Source organism: Nomascus leucogenys, chromosome 9, assembly GCF_006542625.1.
Source record: "Nomascus leucogenys isolate Asia chromosome 9, Asia_NLE_v1, whole genome shotgun sequence".
Taxonomy (NCBI): Eukaryota; Metazoa; Chordata; class Mammalia; order Primates; family Hylobatidae; genus Nomascus; species Nomascus leucogenys.
Window position 1 is genome coordinate 3,958,130 of NC_044389.1, and position 20,945 is coordinate 3,979,074.

Consider the following 20,945-nt stretch of genomic DNA (forward strand, 5'->3'; position numbering starts at 1 on the left):
ACAGAGTCTCGCTCTGTCGCCCAGGCTGGAGTGCAGTGGCGTGACCTCGGCTCACTGCAAGCTCCGCCTCCTGGGTTCACACCATTCTCCTGCCTCAGCCTCCCGAGTAGCTGGGACTACAGGCGCCTGCCACCGCACCTGGCTAATTTTTTGTGTTTTTAGTAGAGACGGGGTTTCACCATGTTAGCCAGGATAGTCTCGATCTCCTGACCTCGTGATCCGCCTGTCTTGGCCTCCCAAAGTGCTGGGATTACAGGCGTGAGACACCGCGCCTGGCCAAGATGGGATCTTTTAAGGCTCCTGTTAAATCAGGCAATACCATCTTATACCCCTCCTCATTTGGGATTATCTGTCAGCCTCACAGGCCATTTCACTTATTTACTGAAGACTTTTAGAAGATGCTGACAATCTTCCTTTCCTGGATTTATCTTGGGTAAATCAACAGAAGATTCCATCCTTTCAGTTTCACAATCTCCTGATTACCATGATCTTCAATCCTCCTTAATCACTTTCATGACAACATTCTGGATTCGTCAATATTGTATTAATTGCTGCATTTCTGAATCTTAAATTCAAACATCCTACAATGTCCCATCCTTTTAAAACACTGATGCTTGTTTCCTTAACTTCTTAATTTTCTGCTCATCAATCCTCTTCTTTCTTTACTTACCTTCTTTAACTATCTCAGACTAAGTACACTCTATTACTTTGACCACTTCCTTACTTGTATCTTAATATTTACCTTGTTCTTTTGCCTTGGTGAACCCACCCAGCAAGACACAGCCCTGGAAGAACCCATCTTCAAACTATTTTCAGTGCTTGGAAGAAGAAAGCATATACTCTACATGTGTTGTTGGACTTGCTGATAGACTATTTGTGTATGTGGGTTGTATAGGCAGAGAAAGGGCTGAAGGAAAGAAGTAAATCAAGGATGTTTCCTAGATGCCCTTCACTGGGAAAATGGGAGAGATGAAATTTGCTGGCCATAAGAGAAATATGTTTTGGATATGTCTGAGAAGGTTATCACATGCATAAGTAGTGACCTCATGTCACATGGAGCTATTTCTATTTTCAACTTCCTGGTAGACATTTCCACTACAACAAGCCACAGGCAAGGCAAACTCAACATAATCATATTCCTTTGTATACCAGTTCCGTCTGCATTTTTCAGTTCCAAGAGTGGCACCACCATTCACCCAATGAAGGATGACAGCAACATTCCTGATTCCTATTTATTCAATCAGTAAGTCACAATGATTCTACCTAAAGTGAGATTTATGTTTTCTTTTCATTAGAACAGTTAGAATTAATCATTAGGTAGAACATGATGAGTTAAATGTCAGAGGTTCAAATATCCAAGGGAGAAGAAAAAATTGTTCCATGGATATGTAGTACCTTTGAATCAGATAGATGTTTAGGATGGTTCTAGAAAGGGAAGCCAGGGAATCCAAATGGATCAGAAAAATAAGGAAAATTTCCACTTCATCCTATGCCAACCCTTTCAGAACAAGCAGGATCTTGAATTCAGGAGACCTGAGAATTCCCTTATCTTCTCAAAAGATATAAGAACTGTTAGTAGATGAACTATCCTAGAAGAGAGGATGGACAGGAAGGCTCTTTGGGGTGAGGAAATTGAAGTAATCAGCGTTCAGGTAGTTAATTCTAAGGCTAGGAAGGTAATATAAGAAAGGGGTCATAAAAATGAGAGGGTACATTTACTTTTAAAGAAATGGCAGGAACCCATATGGCCATGCCCTAGGTACCACAGCTCCTTGCCTTAGTATAGAAACTAATGTAGCATTTTGGCCAGAAACAGACCTACCTTTAAGAACAAATTAAACATGCTCCTAGAGTCCAGAGTGAAATAAGAATCCCAGGGCTTTACACCAGTAAAATTATTAAAATGTCTACCTAATCCTGGAGTGTGTATGTGTTCGGGGCTCTATAAATAACTGGGATTAAATTTTCTACCAGCCCCGCGGAGGGGTTAGGAGCAAATTAAACTGGATTTAAATAAATGCCTTAGTATGGTGGTTGCAGTGCACATCCACCATAAATGGCAATGGTGAAGGTCTGAAGATAAGGGAAACAGGAGTGGGACCAGGAAGTGAAAGCGAATAGACTGCATGAGAATATTCTAAACCCAGAATTTGCTGAAAAAGCATATAATTTTTACTTTGAGTTCCACCTGGTCATTGCTTACTTTATGTTTTAGTGCTTACCTTATGTCACTTTAAGTTACTATTTTGTGCTTATAATCCTCATTCTAATTTATTTAAATTATTATTTTGACTTTAAATTCTCGAAACAGTGAGTTTAAGAACTCTTGTTTTTGAAGTGTAGAATATCAAACTGAAATCAAAGAACACATGTTCTCATTTGAACCTGTTATGTACATTTACATAGCTCTCATAAAACTATAACATAGCCTTTTGTGAAGCTTTATAGCCATTAAAAATATAATCTATGATGTAAATATATTTATTTCCTAAGCATGTTTATTTGGTGGACATGGGTGAGTCATCTTAGATCTCAGTGTTACTGAGATCACAATTGGTAGACTGTTTAGTCTAACTCAGTAACTGTCAATATACTTGTAACAACTATATTGAGTGTAGAGCACATTCCTAGGTAAAACCTGGACATTTTAAATTATATAAAAATTGCTGGGAAAAGTTCTTTTTTCTCATCTTAATAATTCATAATCTTTATTAGAGAATGGTAAATTTACTTTAGGATTATATAAAACACACATATACCCATACACACACCTATATAAATACACCTAGTACAAATTAACCTATTTATAGGTATAGCTATAGAGAAAGCTAATCCAATTTATGGTCTTGAGACTCTATGACAAACACAGTGGTGTTTGCATAGAAATAACAGATAATCTGAGCTGTAACTTATTTATCTTTATAACAACAATTAAAAAATATTTGATGGAAATCTTTACAATAAATATATAAATGCAAAATAAATATATAATGCAGACCGTGACAAACACTAGGGTTAACAACCGAAGAATCGCCTATAAAACTTTTTCCAGGCCATGTATTTTTAAAAATTTACATAAAGTAAAATTCACATTCTGACTTACAATTGTATGAATCTTGACAAATGCATACAGACATAAAACCACTACCCCAATAAAAATATAGGACAGCTCCATCATCCTGAAAAGCTCTCTCATGTGGCCACTTTCTAGTTAAATCCTCCCTCAGGTCCTTGAAAACCACTGATCTGTTTGCCTACAGTAACGAAGCATCTGTTAAAATATTTAGGTTGCTTTTCTTAATTGCAATATTTGCTTTTCATTGTTAAGTTTTAAAAGTATTTTTTCCCAGTCTATGGTTTTCCCAGTCTGAAGGAATGTGGCATTCTCTCAACAGTCTTTCACAGAAAAGATGTTTTAAATTATTTTTTCTTTTATGGATCAGACTTTTGGTACTGTATTTAATAACTCTTTGCCCAAAACAAGCAAGGTCACAAAGATTTTTCTCCTACGTTTTCTTCTAGAATTTTTATGGTGTTACATTTTGTATTTAAGTCTATGGTCAATTTGGAGTTAAGTTTTGTATACGGTCCGCAGTGCATGTCAAGTTCTGATTTTTGCACATGGATGTTCAATTGTTCCTGCACTATTTGCTGAAAAGACTATCATTTCTCCACTACATTGCCTTTGCACTATTGTGGGAAAAACAAAACAAAACAAAGAACGCTTCTTCATTCTTTAAGTTCCAAGTTCTATGTTTTTGTTCCCCTTCTACCTGAAAGAGGTCGTCTGGAATTTCTTTGAGAACATTTCGATTAGTGAAGAATTGTCTTAATACTTCACTGAGAATGTTTTAATTTTGCCTTCATTTCTAAAGAATATTTTTGCTGAATGCTGAATTCTTGGTTGCCAATTATTTTTCTGGCCTCCATTTATCTCGGATAAAAAAGTTATCTTTTGAATTGTTGTCTATTATATGTAACATATTGTGTTTTCCTGTATTTTCTTTCAAGATTTTTTCTTTACCTTGGTTTTCAGAAGATTAATTATGATGTGTCTAGATTTAGCTTTAATTGTATAATTGTATTTATACTGTTTGTCATCTCTGCGCTTCTTGAGTCTCTAACTTGACATCTTCCAACTGATTTGATACATTTTCAACCATTTTTTCTGTAAATAATGTTTCTGTACCAATTTCTTTCTCCTCTTCTGATGATTCAGTGTTCAAACTTAGACGTTTTGTGTGATATTATCCCAGAGGTGCCTGAAGCTCTGTTAATTTTTCCCTCAATCTGATTTCTCTCTTTTCTTCAATTATAAAATTTTGTTTGATCTATCTTCAAAATCATTTACTCTTTCCTCTGTCATCTTCATTCTACTATTGAGCTTATCCAGTGAATATTTCATTTCAGGTGATGGATTTTTCATTTTTTGTTTTTTTATATACTTTTTATTTCCCTGCTGAGATCTATCAGTCTATCCATTTAAAAAGTATTTACCTTTACTTCATGGAAGATGATAATAAAGGTGCTTTTAAGTCTTTGATAGTTTCAACATTTCAGTCATCTTGGGATTGGCATCTGTTAACTGTCTGTCCTTGAGAAACGGTGAGATTTTCCTTTGTATATTGAGTAATTTTGGATTGTATCCTGAACATTTATAATATTACCTTGTAGTACACTGGATCATGTTAACTTCCTCTGTAGAATGTTTGTTTATTTTTGTTTTGGAAGTCAAGTGAACCTTTTAGGTTCAGACAAGTTCTTCCGTGCCTTCAGTGGGTGGCAGTTCCAAAGTCAGTTCAGTTTGGTCCTTGGATTTGGGAAACCTAAGACTACTTTTTAAAGCTCCAGATTTCCAAGTCTTCAGTCTTCTTCTTAATTACACAGTTCTTTGTATTTCATTATTCTAATGGCTAGTTTTTATAATCAATACAATAATCAATAATTAGTCATTGAAATGACTACAAGCTTTAGGGTCTGATCAATCTAGACTCAAATTCTACTCCTGTCTCTATTACTTAGCTGTGTAATATGGGGCATGACATTTGATCTCTATGAATCTCACATTTTTTATCCTTAAAATAGAAAAAATAATGTCTTCCTTACAGTTGTTAGGATGAAAATAAGACATTCCAAGTGAAGTATCAATATAGTTACTGTCAGTACATAGCTGCGCTCCCAACATCTTACCAGAAAACTAAACAATAGTAATGCTTATTTGAAAATGAATAATAAAAACTGAGATCGCACACAGACACACACACACACGCCTATTAAACTCAAGGGGCTATTAAACCTTGTTCACTGAAATTTAGGCTGTATGGCTTAAGTAGTTTAAGCAACAGGAAATATGATCCAAAAAGCTAAAATAAAGAAAAACTATATACATTGAGCATTATTTAACAACACTGAATCTGGAAATATGCATGTTAAAAGATCTCTCACAGCTTTTCCTCAACACAGAAATAAAGATCAATATTATTAATTCAAATGCTAAAGTATGTTAGAACCGACCCCACCACTGAATCCAAAGATAGATGTAAAAGAGATTTTTATGTTATAACTAAACTTTTTTTTTGGTAGAATAGCAAGTAGAAAATTAGAGGGATGAAATTCCTTCATATTTAACATATATTTGATAACAGGGATATAACAACAATTAGTATTCAATTCCTATGCTTAGGAAGCTACAAGTATGTTGAAAGAGACAGGCACATTCACATGGCTATAAAACATTAAGTGATATATCACAGTTGATTTCAATACAGATAACAACAACAAAATATGGGGAAGCAGTGTTAAAAAAGATAAGAGAAAGCCAAGGGATGCTATAGAAAAAGGTGACATTTGAACTCAGCTATAAATAAGGTGACTATATTTTCCTATTTATCCTGCATATTTGTGTTCACATAACAGCCAGACTGATGTTGTTAAAACATAAATCAGATCATGTTATTCTCCTGTTCAAATCCTTCTTTGCTTTTCATGCTACTTAGGATAAAGTCACAAATCCTTAACGTGATCGAACAGGACTTTAAATCATCTGGCTCATGTTATTCTCCAGCCTCCTCTCAAGCCACTACCCCCAATATTCACTAAGCTCCAAACTACCCTCCTTTTTGTTCATTTTGTTTTTTAAGCCCAGAGTCTTTGTAATATTTCTTTTCTGAATGATTTTCACTGCACCCTTTGCTAAAGACGCGCTACTCGTCTTTTTACTTAAACAGAGCTTCTTCAAACAAGTCTTTCCTCACTCCCTAATCTAAAATAAAGCTCCTCTGTTTTATTTGCTCCTTCAAAGTACTTGGCACTTTTCTATCCTATCATTTGCCAAAGTTTTATATCTTTTATTTCCATAATTTTTTTTTTTTTTTGAGATGGAGTCTTGTTCTGTCACCCAGGCTGGAGTGCACTGGCACAATCTCGGCTCACTGCAACCTCTGCCTCCCAGGTTCAAGTGATTCTCCTGTTTCAGACTCCCGAGTAGCTGGGATTACAGGCACACGCCACGATGCCCAGCTAATTTTTATATTTTTAGTAGAGACAGGGTTTCACCATGTTGGCCAGGCTGATCTTGAACTCCTAACCTCAAAGTAATCTGCCCACCTCGGCCTCCCAAAGTGCTGGGATTACAGGTTTGAGCCACCATGCCTGGCCTATTTCTGTAATTATTAATTCAATATCAATCTCTTGTACTAGACTATAAGCTCAGTTGGGGAGAAAATATATCTGTTTTTCACAAATAGGAGCTCAAGAATTATGTTAAGGCCAGGTGTGGTGGCTCACTCCTATAATCCCAGTACTGTGGGAGGCCGAGGCGGGCAGATCACTTAAGGTCGGAAGTTCAAGACCAGCCTGGCCAACATGGTGAAACCCCGTCTCTACCAAAAATATAACAAAGTTAGCTGGGTGTGGTGATGCATGCCTGTAATCCCAGCTACTCAGGAGGCTGAGGCAAGAGGATTACTTGAACCTGGGAGGCAGAGGTTGCAGTGAGCCGAGATCGTGCCATTGAACTTCACCCTGGGTGACAGCATGAGACTCCATCTCAATTAAAAAAAAGAATTATCTGTTGATAAAATGAATAAAATCAACATATTACAACTATATATTAGAAGTTAAAGAGTGGTTAAGCAGACAGAAAATATTTTTAAAAGGCTCTTTGCAAAGAGCAGACTAACAGAAAAAAGAAGAGACTACTAACAAGCATTGGATATCTATTGTGTCTGACATTATATTAAGCATTATGCACACAGTATTTCAATTTTTCATATTAACATAACCCAATTTAGTATTAACCCATTTTCTGAATGAGAAAAGGTGAGTGAGCATCAGGAAGGTAAAATCTTTGCTCAAAAGACAAGAAATCAACAAAAGCGGCCATAAATGATAGACTGTATAAAGAAAATATGGTACATATACATGATGGAATACTATGCAGCCATAACAAAAAATGATCCTTTCCTTTGCGGGGACATGGATGGAGCTGGGGGCCATTATCCTTAGCAAACTAACACAGGAACAGAAAACCAAATACCATGTGTTCTCACTTACAAGTGGGAGCTAAATGATGAGAACACATGGACATATAGAGGGGAACAACACACACTGGTGCCTACGACAGGGTGGAGGGTAGGAGGAGGGAGAAGATCAGGAAAAATAACTAACAGATACTAGGCTTAATTCCTGGGTGATGAAATAATCTATATAACAAACCCCCACACATGTTCCTATGTAACAAACCTGCACATGTACCACTGAACTTAAAAGTTAAAAAAACAACAAAAAAGAAGAAAAACAAAAAAACCTCTTTGTTTGAGATTACACAGCTTACAAGTCATACAGCTTGTAAGTAACTGAGCTCTTAATGTTGATTATAAAGCTCAAATTCTATGTGGAAAGATTATTTTATCAAAACTAGCTTACATGCCATGTACACACAGTGCCACGATACATGTGTATGGAAATTTTCATGGATTCATGAATTTTTAAATTACGTGTTGTACAATTATTATATGCAGAGTTCTATGCACTGGGGATATACCAGTAAATGAAAGTCCATAATATCAGGTAAAAAATACTTAAACACAAAATTATATGCCAAGTGATAGGTGCTGTGAAGAAGATTAAAGCTTAGAAAATTCAGAGAGTGATGAAGGGAAAAATGTGGTGTGCAATTTTTGATAGAATGGTCAGAGAAATCCACTCTAATGAGGAAACACTTGTGCAAAGACCTATCTGAGTATATCATGCAGAAGGAACAGCATACAAAAGGAGGAAGTGCTTGGCCTGTATACAAAACAGACAGAGGCCAGGGTGGCTGTGGTGGAGTGAGCCATGGGCTGAGAAGATGCATGGCAGGATGTGAGGTCACACTTAACGGTGAAACACAAGAGATCAAAAGAACAGAGTTCATAGAAGACTGTCAAATACAGTTTAGAAGTTCAGTAGGATGAACTCCAAACAAAAAATCAACGGTCACTCTACTATGGAAGAATATTTTTCAGTTACTCCTAAGTATGACATAAATATTCTCACATGCACAATTGTATTAATCCCATTGGATTAGCAATGGAAAATATGGCCACACATTTTTCTTGCATTTACAAGTTGAGAGCATTATTCTGTAGTAGAAACATACACTGTATAATATATAGAAGTTGATAATTTATACGAAAACCAAATCTGTAACATTCACAGAATAACAGCATTCAAAAGCAACTTTTGCTGTTAAAATATTTTCTTGTCTTTTTGAGGAACTTGTGACTCCAGTTAGAATATATAAACTTTTCTATGTAAAATGTTACTGGATTTGTAAACAACTGTTTTAGAGTGTTGCCGGCTCTAACACTTTGGTTTCATGCAGGGATAGGTACTTTTTAGCATTTAATAAAGTTAAATAAAATGTAAAATTATTCCCAATGGACTAGCTTATTTTCTATTATTCCATGATAGGTATCGTCACTGAAAAAAGGGCATACACCAAGTGTTTATTCACTAATTTATTCACAAATTTTTTGGTACCTACTATGCATCAGGGCTTATTCTAGGTGCTGGGGATACAATTATGGATAAAAGAGCAAAAAATCTATTACATTATGAAGCTTACATGCTATTGGAAAACAAAACAGTAAAAATAATATATAAGCAAAATATATGAAATTTAAGTATCAAAGTAATAGATGTTGAAAAGCAGGGAAATGCAATATAAAATATTTGGAGGAAGAGCAAAATTTTAGACAGAGTGGCTAGAGAATGATTTTTTTTTTGAGATGGTATCATTTGGAATTAAGGCCTGAAGAAAATGTAAAAGTTTGCCAAATGAATTTTTTTGGGAAAGCATTCTAAACAGAGCAAACATGACCTGCAAGAAAGAAGCCAGGGTGACTAGAGCAAAAGGAACCAAGGGGGGAGTACTGGGAGAGGAGGTTGAAGAGTTAAGAAAGACTAAACCATGTAGGGCCTAATAGGTCACTATGAGATCTTCTTTTCCCCCTCAGTGAATGCTAAACCTCTGCAGCAAGTGTTCAAAGGAACTTTCTGCAATGACGGAAAGGTTCTGTGATAACTACTGTGGTGGCCACCAGCCACATGTGGCTACCGAGTACTTGAAATTTGGCTAGTGCAACTGAGGCATCAAATTTCTAATTAAATTAAACTTTAATTAATTAAATTTGAATAGCCACACATGACTAGTGGTTACAGTCTGGCATAGTACAGCTTTGGAGGTTTCTAAGCACAGGAGCAGAGGGATCTACATTTTAATAAGAGTCACTCAGGCTGTTGTGCTGAGAATGGACTTTAGGAGGACAGGGGAAAAATATAAAAAGAATGACTATATATCATGCTGGTACAATAAGTCAAGTGAAATATAAAAATAATACTATATATCATGCTGGTAAAATAAGTCAAGTGAGAATGATGTGGCTTGGACTAAGGTGATCCAAGGTAATGGTGAGAAGCAGTCAAAGCTGGATATATTTTGTGGCAGTGTCAGTAAGATTTGCTGAAGGGCTCAATGTGGGATGTGTAAACAGTAGTCAAGGACAGAGCAACATTTATGACCTCGGGAACAGTAAGAATGGAGTTGCCTTTGGCTGAGATGGAGAAAAATATAAGAGAAACTGGTTTGGAGGAAAATATTAGAAGCTCAGTTTTCATATGTTAGGTGTGAGACGACTATTAGATAATCAAGTAGAAGATGCCAAGTGGGCAGATGAATATACAGACCTGGCGACAGGAGAGATCTGGACTTGGAATAATAAATTTTGGAGTTATCAACATATTAGTAGTATTTTTAAATCATGGGACTAGATAAAATTGTCTAGAGAGTGAATAAGATAGAAAAGAGAAGAGGTCCAATGACTGAGCCCTATTAGTTAATCAAATACTAAGGAGGATTAAACAGAACAAAACCTATGCTTAAAGGTTTAGAGTTCAGTGACACAGTTAGTATATGATCATAAAAATATTGTGTTTTTTTTTTCAGATAGTTGGCAGTAGAAATTAATGTGCAGGAAAGAAGACACCTGCTCTTCTGAGGGCCCAGGCCACGCTTTCTGTCAATCTAATGAGATGTCAGAAAGGTTGTTGACCAGCTAGCACAGGATGCATCTGACATGTTACCACATGACTGCTGCTATGGAGGTCACTGTTCTTTAGCTGTATTCTAATTACATAAGGAAATAATTAAAACCCAAACCATGTACTGCTTTATACAGCTAAGGCAATATCCTGAATCATACCAGCTGCGTTACTAGCAATATAACGTTGCAGTCCTGACTACATCTAAGTAAGTATGAATAGATAAGCCCAATTCAGCTAACATAAAAAGGGAGACAGGGTCTGTAGATGGGGAAAACGCTCAGCTTATTGTTACTGTGTCTAATGATGAAATTTTCTGTCAACTTGGCTGGGCTATAATGCCCAGTTGTTTGGTCAAACATTAGTCTAACTGTTGCCGTGGAGGTATTTTGTAGATATGATCAATATCTACAGTCAGTTAACTTTAAGTAAAGGATATTACCCTCAAGAATGTGGGAAAGGCTCATCCAATCAACCGAAGGCCTTAGCAAAACCTGAGGTTTTCCAGAGAAGAAGAAATTCTGCCTCAAGACTGTAACACAGAAATCTTGCCAGAGTTTCTAGCCTGCCAGCATGTCCTACAGATTTCAGACTTACCACCTCCCATGACTGCATGAATAAATTCCTTAAAATAAATTTAGTTAATGAATATAAATATCTCTGGAGCATCCTGACTGATATAATCTGCCTCTATTTGTACAAGGAGTGTGATACTATGTAAGTTTTATTTAACCTCTTTCAGCTTTAGGTTCTTCCTGGTAAAATGGAGAATACCTCAATGTCACCCTTAAAAAAGATGTTCAAGGATAAAGGAAATAATCCACGTAAAGTTCTTAGTACGGTCCCTCGCACACAACAAATAATAAATGTTAGAGGTCATGGGTTATTGCTATTTTTATGATAAATATCAAATGTTGACTATTTTAAAGACATATGTTATAATTTTACCTTAAATCCAAAAATAATAAAGTTTTAAAAAATCTATCTTACACTCATAATCCCAGGAAGTTGGTTAAATACCATCCTACCCATATTCTAGGTGTTTTTCTCTAACAGAATCATTTTTTTTTTTTAAGACAAAGTCTCACTCTGTCACCCAGGCTGCAGTTCTGTGGCACAATCTCGGCTCACTGCAACCTCTGCCTCCTGGGTTCAAGCAATTCTTGTGCCTCAGCCTCCTGAGTAGCTAGGATTACAGGCGCCCACCACCACACCTGGCTAATTTTTGTATTTTAGTAGAGAGGGAGTTTCACCATGTTGGCCAGGCTGGTCTCAAACTCCTGACCTCAGGTGATCCACCGGCCTCGGCCTCCTAAAGTGCTGGGAGTTACAGGCATGAGCCACCGCACCAGGTCAACAGAATCATTTTTACCAAGGCTCTTCTTAGTAGTATCCCGTTTACATTTCACCAGCCAACTCTGTCAAACAGATTTAATAAACTCTGCCAAACAGAGATTTAATAAAAACATTTAGTGGGGTCAAATAAAATAAAAATATAAAAAGGAAGAACATCAGCAATCTAAATATAGTGACCTGTTTCACTTCTAGTTTTCCAGAAAACTTCATTGTACAGATAACAACAACAACAACAACAAAAATAATTCTATGTCCACAAAACTTTAGGGAGAACATTTGTGATTTATAAACAACCAAATTTTAGTTTTAGTTGTACTATATTATCATAAACAATCATATTTGAGATGAAAATCTTCCCTTGGTAAGACTGAATAGAAAATTATGAAAGAAAACTTTTTAAAAGAACATATTACTCCTCTGTAGTATATGCTTATACATGCTTCTGTATAAAAAAGAATGATATAAATTTAATAAGTAGGAAGAGTTGACTCTAAAATATTCTTTTTTAAAAAGAGCCACTTCTTATACCTAAACATCCATGTTACATATGAGAGACAGTAGACTAAAATACTTGCCTAACCATATTTTGTATTATGTTGCGTATTATTATAAAGTAGAAATAACTTCCACTGTAGCTACTATAAAAAGTTGAGATTTTCCCTTAAACTCTTCTGATGAAGAATTATTAAAAATTTCAGGAAAATTTTCAAGTAATTTTTTATATTTTGAATTATATTTTCTAAATGACTTAAATTTGTAGCCATATTTTTATTACCAACTATTATAATTAACCTATGAGTTATTATTTACTTGAATTTATGATAACTCACCTATGAGAAACTGCTCCCCAAGCACCGTGTTTATTTGTGAGAATATTGAGAATCTTCTGCTTCAGCTGATTTGCTGTTACATGATCTCGATGTTTAGCAGCACTGATAAGATGGTCACACATCTTTTCTTCCTCTCTTCTATCAGCAGCATATTGGGCACACTGTGACTATAAAGAAATACAAACGATGCATAATAATAAACTTTTTACCACATATAAGTAAGGATGATATACATTTAAGTTAAAGGGTAACAGGAATTCAATTTTTTAAAACTCAAATAATGTAATCTTTTGATATTTTGTTCTAAAGAATACATATAGTCACCTTTCAAACATAAAAATGTGCTCTTTCTGAAGTATATGTAAAATAATTTGAATAATATTGAAGTAATTAAAGACTCATGGTTTCTTCCAATTCTGAGAATCTAATTTTCATGTATTTTAGAAGCACAAATATTTACTATAAATGTAAACCTACTTGTTTATCAAGCCAATACAGTATACTTCACTTAAAATAAGAGGTATGTTCCCGATAATTACATATGAATCAAAAATGTGTCATCTAATTTTATAGCTTTCCATTTCATGAATGGTAATGTGATACAGAAGAAAACGTAGTCATTTAGGAATTCAGTAGACCTGGATTTTAATTCACAAAATATGCAAACTCCATGTATTTTAATGTACTCAGTTTCATATTTGTAAATGAGGAGCTGAGACAAGATTTTTTTCTATGATCCCTCCACATTCTTAAAATGTAATGTGTTCAAAGGGTTTCATGAGAACTACCGTATTCTTACCTCCCTTTTCCCATAATTATTGGTTGTCATGTCACCTATCTGACATGTATTCATTCTTATATTTGTTAGCAACACTGCTATCAATGGATCATTTTTTGTATTAAAAATATTTAATGTAAACATGAAGAGAAATATTTAATTATAAATTTGATTCTTTTTATTGTAGTTTTTATACAGAAAACTACAATAAATATACAGAGTGGTGTGACTATAACTTTTAACATTAATAAACGTGTAATACAAGTAATAAAACTAGGAAGAAAAAAGTCTCATACATCTGATAAAATAAATAGAACTAGTTCACATTCATCATTACTATGCAAAAATCTATTTCATGGAAGGTACTTGAACATATTCCTCCCATTTATCTATTGATATACACTACTACCACAAGTAATCTCTTCCGGAGAAATAACCCTACAGTAATCTAAGAAGGATTAATCCATTTTCCAATTTATCTTTTTGTACAGGGCATCACCAATTAGTACAATGATCTGCCTCAGTAATGAGGTTAATATTTCATTAGCTCATTGGAGAGTAAAATTAAATTTTCATTTTTCTTCCTTAACAATTACAGTAGTTAACTAAAAAAACTTAACTGTTAAGTACCCATCTAAAATCAAATATACTTTTCTTCCTAATTATAGGCTGATATGGGGGATAGAAAAATTCCTCAAAAAGTTCCAGCAAAATGTCATGACTAGTAAAATCTTTTACAATTTAAAAGGGATATGTTTGTGTAAACTACACATACATACACACACACACACACACACATCAATAGCTCTAACCCAAAAAGGAGAGATATAAACATTTCAGGTTAAAAAAATAAGGTACAATCATCAAACAACATTGGCAATAAAATCAAAATTACATTTACATTAATATTATATTTTATGTATGTAAAATCTAAAAAACACTAAGTCTTCATGTCTCCTTGGAAACCTCTTATCACCTTGGGAAGATGATCCATAACGAGAGTAATCTCATTCCTAAGAGTGAAAAATTCGTGTGTGTCGGGTGGGGGATAAAAATATTGTTATTTCAGTACATAAAACACAAATGTATGTAAGTATGAAAACAGATACACAGCCTATGGGTGGTATTATAAAATTTCTTTGGGATGAGAGGCCAATTAGGCAAAATGTCTAAAAGGACTCCTTAGGGAATCACTAACAACAACAAAAAAGGTTGAGAAACAGTGCCCTTGGCTTAATGTCACCTTGGTTAAACATCTTAAAGCTCATAACTAATATCTAGCCACTTGAAAATCTATTTTAAATGTTTTCACATGACAAATATTGATCTGCTTATATCCTCACAAAATATCTTGATTTTCTTAGTGGAAATACAAGAGACTCAAAACTGATCCTGCAGGGAATTCAGTTGAGATTCCAAATCTTATTTACTAATACGAAACTTCACTTTGATAAACACTTAAAGATCACTATACTTTTATCAAAGTTTAAAATATCTGGTATCTTTTTCAGAATACGGTTGTTGCAATTTCACAAGACAAGTGGCTGCTTGTCTTGTGCCTCTTCTGACCAAATGAAGCAGAGGTCATGTGTTTGAAAGCAACAGTGGCTATTTTCCTGTCTCATGCTTTCCAGCCAGCTAGGTCAGAGATCACCAGACCTAGTCTATCAACTTGTATGACTCACAGAGCTGCTTTACTGAGATAAAAACCTCATCAAAACTAGAATTGTGGGCTCTGATTTCTAGCTACACCATACTTGTTAGCCTGCTGTATCAGGAGAACAAATTGGTGGGTCATTTATTACTTTCAAGTCCAACTAAGCCAAACACCAGGGCACATAAATATTTCTGGGACCTATTTTGTCTTGTAAGTGGAATAAACTGAAATAATAAATAATTGTTATATATAAAACATAGAAATTGAAAGATTTTTTTGAATCTTATATGAGTTTATTCATATAAGTGTATCATATACTCATATCTACCTATTGGTGTGTAAATCTCTGCTAGCTTAAAATAACTAAAATTGTTGCATTATAAATTATTTTTTGCATTTACTCTTGAGTAGGTTAGAATAACTTCAGTCTACCAAATGGTTAGGCATATATAGGGTGGAAGGAATGTTTTCATGCTGTAAATGGGGTGAAAATAAATTAGTATTCTGTGTTTGACATTTACTAAAGCTTTTAAAAAACAGGAACAGAAATGCCTTCAGTGAAATTTTCCTTTTAAAAAAACCTTCTTATGTAAGGTCACAGATAGGTGATTTTTGGCTTATAATAGAAAGGCAGAATTTAGTCTACTTCCAAAACCTTACCTCAAACTCTGCATGTTTATGTACATCCTCGGCTCTTTGTCTGTTCAAAATAAACTCAGCTTCATTTGCAACACGAACTATATGGTCCTTCATAGCATGGCACAGTAATCTAAAAAGAAAAATACCTTTAGAAATATTATTCTTAATAGCTTTGGTTAGTCCACTTTTTTTCAATAATCAGATTTCAATACTTCAAATATATATGTTTTAGATAAAGCTAGATATAAAATTAATATATTTTAAATTATGATTCAATAAAATGTGAAATATAGAAAGATGCCATAAAACTGTTGCACCAATTCCTCTGTTAAATAGTGTGTCTTGTGAATCAGCAATTCAGTTAATTCAATTAAAATAGGTTACTCAAAAATAAAAAATTTTGGTTGGAGTGTTTTCAAATGGTTATGCAACAGAAGTCACTATGTTAGAGGTAATTTTTCACAGATAAGTTCAATGACCACACTTTAGGAAATCAACAGACTAGATTCTTACTTTATTTTTATTTTCTTATATTGTACCTCAATAAAATTTTTAAAAATATAAGATACCCAGTTAAATTTGAATTTCAGATAAACCATGTAGATTCTTACTTTAAATAATGCAGATGATAGGACTAAATGACATCTAAAGTTCTTTTAAATGCTGAGATTCCAAATTCTAATATGGAACTACAGTTAAAGTTCAACCATAGAGCCGACTTTTTTAACTACAGAAGTTACTTATTTAGAAGATTCGAATTATTTTTAAAATGTGTAGTAACATTTTACAGTGAAAAGCCTCTCACTATATCCCCTAGTCACCAAATTTTCAACCTCAACAGGTACCCACTGTTATGCCTGGGTATGTTTCAGAGACTTCTAAAATATATAAATAAAAATACAAATATATTCTTTTCCCACACTTCCTAACACTGATAATTATTAGTACATTATACAGTCTGTTCTTTACCCAGCTTTTCTCACATAGAAATGTATCTTGGAGATCTTTTCACATGGACACACAGGGAGCTTCTTCTAACTTCTTTTATAACATGTGGCAGAGATTACTTCCAAAGACGGCTGCAACAACATTTCCCATCCCACATGCTCTTTTGCAGTGTGACTTTGTCATCAAAAAATGGAGACTTTTTCTACTCCTTGTCAATCTGGGCTTGCCCTGTGACTTCCTGTGAGCCACAGAATACAGCAGAAGTGATGCTATGTGACTCCTGAGGATAGGACATAAGATGCCAGGCAGCTTTTGATTTTTTCTGAACTCTCTCATCTGGAGTCTGTTGCTCCCCTGAGAGAAGCCTACATCACACGGAGCATGTTGAAGAGCACAGAATTGCTCGGGCTCTCAGGCCTAGATGAGTCTCAGCCCAAAGTAAGTCACATTCAGGACACTGCAGACCCAGGCAACTCCACATGGAGCCAGAGAGAACTGCTTAGCTGAGCCCAGGCAATGAGAATTGTAAGAAAAAAACTGATTACTGATTTAAGCCACATGATGATGATGATGATGGAGGAGATGGAGGAGGAAGAGGAGGAGGAGGAAGAGGAGGAGGAGGAAGAGGAGGAGGAGGAAGAGGAGGGGAAGATAATATTGTTTATAATAACTAATATCATTTTGCTTTTCACTGTGTCAATTAAAAACAATGATTTGGCCTTTTTGTGTCTTCTTCAATTTTTTTTTGCAATAAGTAATTACTGCATATTAAAAAAATATATTTAAAAAGCTACCTTCAAGTCTTTCTGGGTTTTCCTTAAAGGGCAAGCTTAAGAAGTGCTTTCAGTTCCTTTATCTATGTCCTTTTTAAATTTCATTCTATTCCTCATATTCCTTCATTGTCCAGTTTTTCTTTCTGGGGATTTTAATCAGGAGTACTATTTCAATGACAGCATTACTTATTTTCACTGCTCATTAATGAACTATGTCAACTTTTTTTTTGCTCAAGTTTTCATAAATATAAATCAGATGGGAATAGGTTTAACTTTGTTTTAATTTCTGTACTTACTAAATACTAAGTCCTAGTAATTCCTCCTATATTCTTCGCTATATCATGTCTACCTGTGGCAAACTTTCTTCTTTACTGATACATAAATATAAGCAGAAGAAACAAAATATTATTATGTATTCTGATATTTCTAATTTATTGTTTAACCATAATTTTAAAAGCCTACATATGTCTCTGAGGTGAGTGTGACTATATTGGATTTATTTGTTCTTTCTAATATCAAGGTTGAATTACAAAAACATGAAGTTTTAGTATCTTTCCACCAAATTACTTGCAGTATCTTTGTGGCATCTTCCATAAAAACCGACAGGTGAATGGTTCTTTTATTTTAGGGTAGTAATGTAAATACCGAGCAACACTGAATTCAAGATAGTTCTCAGTAGAAATCTGTCTAAAATCCATGTCTGCTCAGATATAGATTTAATCACTCCTTGATGAGATTTAGGTTAAATAACTAACTACTCTGTCACTCTAGGACCAGCAGGAATGGTTCTGACAGTATGACAGCGGCACCAATAAAATCTTGCATAGCAGCAGGATAGGTGCGGATATTTCCTAGAAGCACGGAGCAGCAATCTCTCCAATCTGTTGAGGGGGACATAGGCACATTCTAATGGGAAAGTTGTCTAGTTTTCAGTCTAAAAGTTAACCACAACACAAATTATTAAAAGAATACAAAGGTTATGGAAATCTGTTAGATGTGACAATACTTAGGAAAAAAGATAAAAACTCCTCTGTAAATCATGTTGGAGGGCAAACAAACATACAGTCTTAATCACTGAGGGAAATGGAAAATTAAAAGAAGCTAAAAAAGAATATCATGTAAACTCTGATTATTAACTTTTGATCATATTATCGCCTGCATTTTGTAGAGAGGATTCAAAAGAGAGAAGAGATGTGATATTAGAATATTCCGTTCAATGGCTTTGTCTAGAGCATGCTGAAGGCTGAAGAAAGCCAGGAAGAAATCTAATATGTGCAAATTAGTGCAGATTAGAAAACTTAAATAGATTAACAGGAGACAGCAGGAAGGGAAGGGCACACGGTCTGGCTGGTTAATACATATCATTCCCAGGAGCAAAGCAGTGGATTAGCCAAGCAAAGAAGCATGGCTGTGGGGGTGGAGGCTTTGTAACAAAAGACTCCTGTCCTCAGATACACCAAAGAAATTGTATCAGTTTTCCAAAGTCTGTTCCCCTATCTTGAGCATTTATGAGTTCTGCCAACTGATCTATGCTGTTTTATTTACAGGAGGAGAAGGTATCTTTCCATGACTCTTGCCACCATTCTGAATGACACCATTACCCACATGGAAAACATTGATCACAGCAGCTCACAATTCTTTGACTGATTAACTCAAAAGATCTTCAAGTCTCCCTTACTTCAGCAAATAAATCCAATGGCCATAAGTAGCTTCATTTCACAAATCGTTATGCTTTAAGTCTACTCTCAGATCATGATCTCCTATCCTTGCTCTTCTCTTTCCTCTTCTGCTTAAAAATTCACTTCCTTTTGCATCCATCTGGGATCGCACAATTCCATGTTTTAACCACTCTCTTGCCAACACCTTCACTTAATTCCTGATCTACCTGCTGTACTGGAGTTAAAGATGTGTGACCCTGGGTTAACACACTGGTCTCCTTCCTTAGTCTTACATCTAGACTGCTAAGGAAAGTAACAAAATGAATTTTCACTGAGGATAAAATCTATATTTCTTTTTCACAGTAAAGTTGTTTTTAACTCAGGTTTTGAGAGGTGACACGAATGTCTTTACTATCCTAAGCCCACTCACTTAAAAATAATAGTATATGTAAATATATAAATAAATAAATAAACCACTCTGCTGCACTTGGTATTTATCAATCTCCTGCTTCTTTAACAAATTATTTTATCTCACATATGTATATATGCCAAAGCAATATGTTGTTCAGATTGCTTGTGAGTTTTACAAATAAAACTGCAGGTTTTCTGTAGATACTGTTTCTTAAATTAAAATAGTTTAAAATTCTCTTCTATTCCTAATTTGATAAGAGTATTCTTTCTAATCATGAACGTTACTGACCTTTACTAGATGTCTGCACCTACTAAGATGATCGTAAAAGTTTTCACTTTTAATGTGATAAATCAATGACATTCTTAGAAATTTTTAAAATGATGAACAACTCCTGCATTCATGGGATAAATTTCCCTCATCACCGTCTTCCAGTTTGCCCCACAAACACGTTATCTTTTCATACACAGTTGAATTGAGTTCTGCTAATATTTTAATTAGAACTTACAGATCTGTATTCATAAGGGAGATTGGCGTGTGATTTTCCTTTCTCCCACACATCTTGTTTGCTCTTATAATTAAGATTACACAGGCCTCAATGAATGATCTGGATCATTCCCTATCTCTGATCTCTAGGAGTTTGTGTAAGTTTGGAACAGAGTTTTACTTGAACATTTGGTAGACTATTCCTGTAAACTATTTGGGCTTAGAGTTTTCTCTACAGGAAGAAATCTTACTGATTAACTTCTTTTCATACTTAAAGAACTATTTAGGGTTTTGTTCCTTCTTTTTCAGTTATAGGAAGCTGTATATTTTCTAGGAGATTGCTCATTTCATTTAAATTTTAATTTTAATGGCATAATGTTTCGATAGCACTTCCATTTTCTTTTCTAATTAGTTTTGGCTATAATTATGTCTCCTTTTCATTCTGTGTGTTCACTATTTGTGTTGTTTTATTTTGTTCTTAATCAATCTTAGAAGAGTTTGCTCATTTATTATTATTAGTTAATGAATAAACATTTATCTTTGTTAATCTTCTCCACTGTATCTTATTTTTCTATTTTGCTGATTTCTGTTAGACTTCTTTATTATTAGCTTTCTTCTACTTTGTGAAGGAGTTCTGTTATTTTCCTAACTTGGACATTTTTTTTTTTTTTTGCAGTTAGAGATTTAGTTCATTAATTTTAGGCTTTTCTCTCAAGTAATAAGCTTTTATGCAAATAGATTTATCTACAAGTTTCATTTTCCTTACATTCTACAAGTTTTTGTATTTAGTATATCTATTATTGTTTAGTCTAAATACTTTTTATGTT

The 20,945-nt window shown here is 34.5% G+C and overlaps 1 protein-coding gene across 4 annotated transcripts in view; it reads right to left on the bottom strand.

Annotated features, from left to right (window-relative positions):
- Positions 1–20,945, bottom strand: part of NBEA (neurobeachin) — a 723,704-nt gene that overhangs the window by 300,330 nt on the left and 402,429 nt on the right. For all 4 annotated transcript variants that reach the window (XM_030818536.1, XM_030818537.1, XM_030818538.1 and 1 more), the window contains 2 exons: positions 15,866–15,974; positions 12,771–12,937 (listed from right to left, as the gene is read on the bottom strand). In XM_030818536.1, the coding sequence (XP_030674396.1) occupies positions 12,771–12,937; positions 15,866–15,974 (276 nt within the window). The remainder of the gene's footprint in view (positions 1–12,770; positions 12,938–15,865; positions 15,975–20,945) is intronic.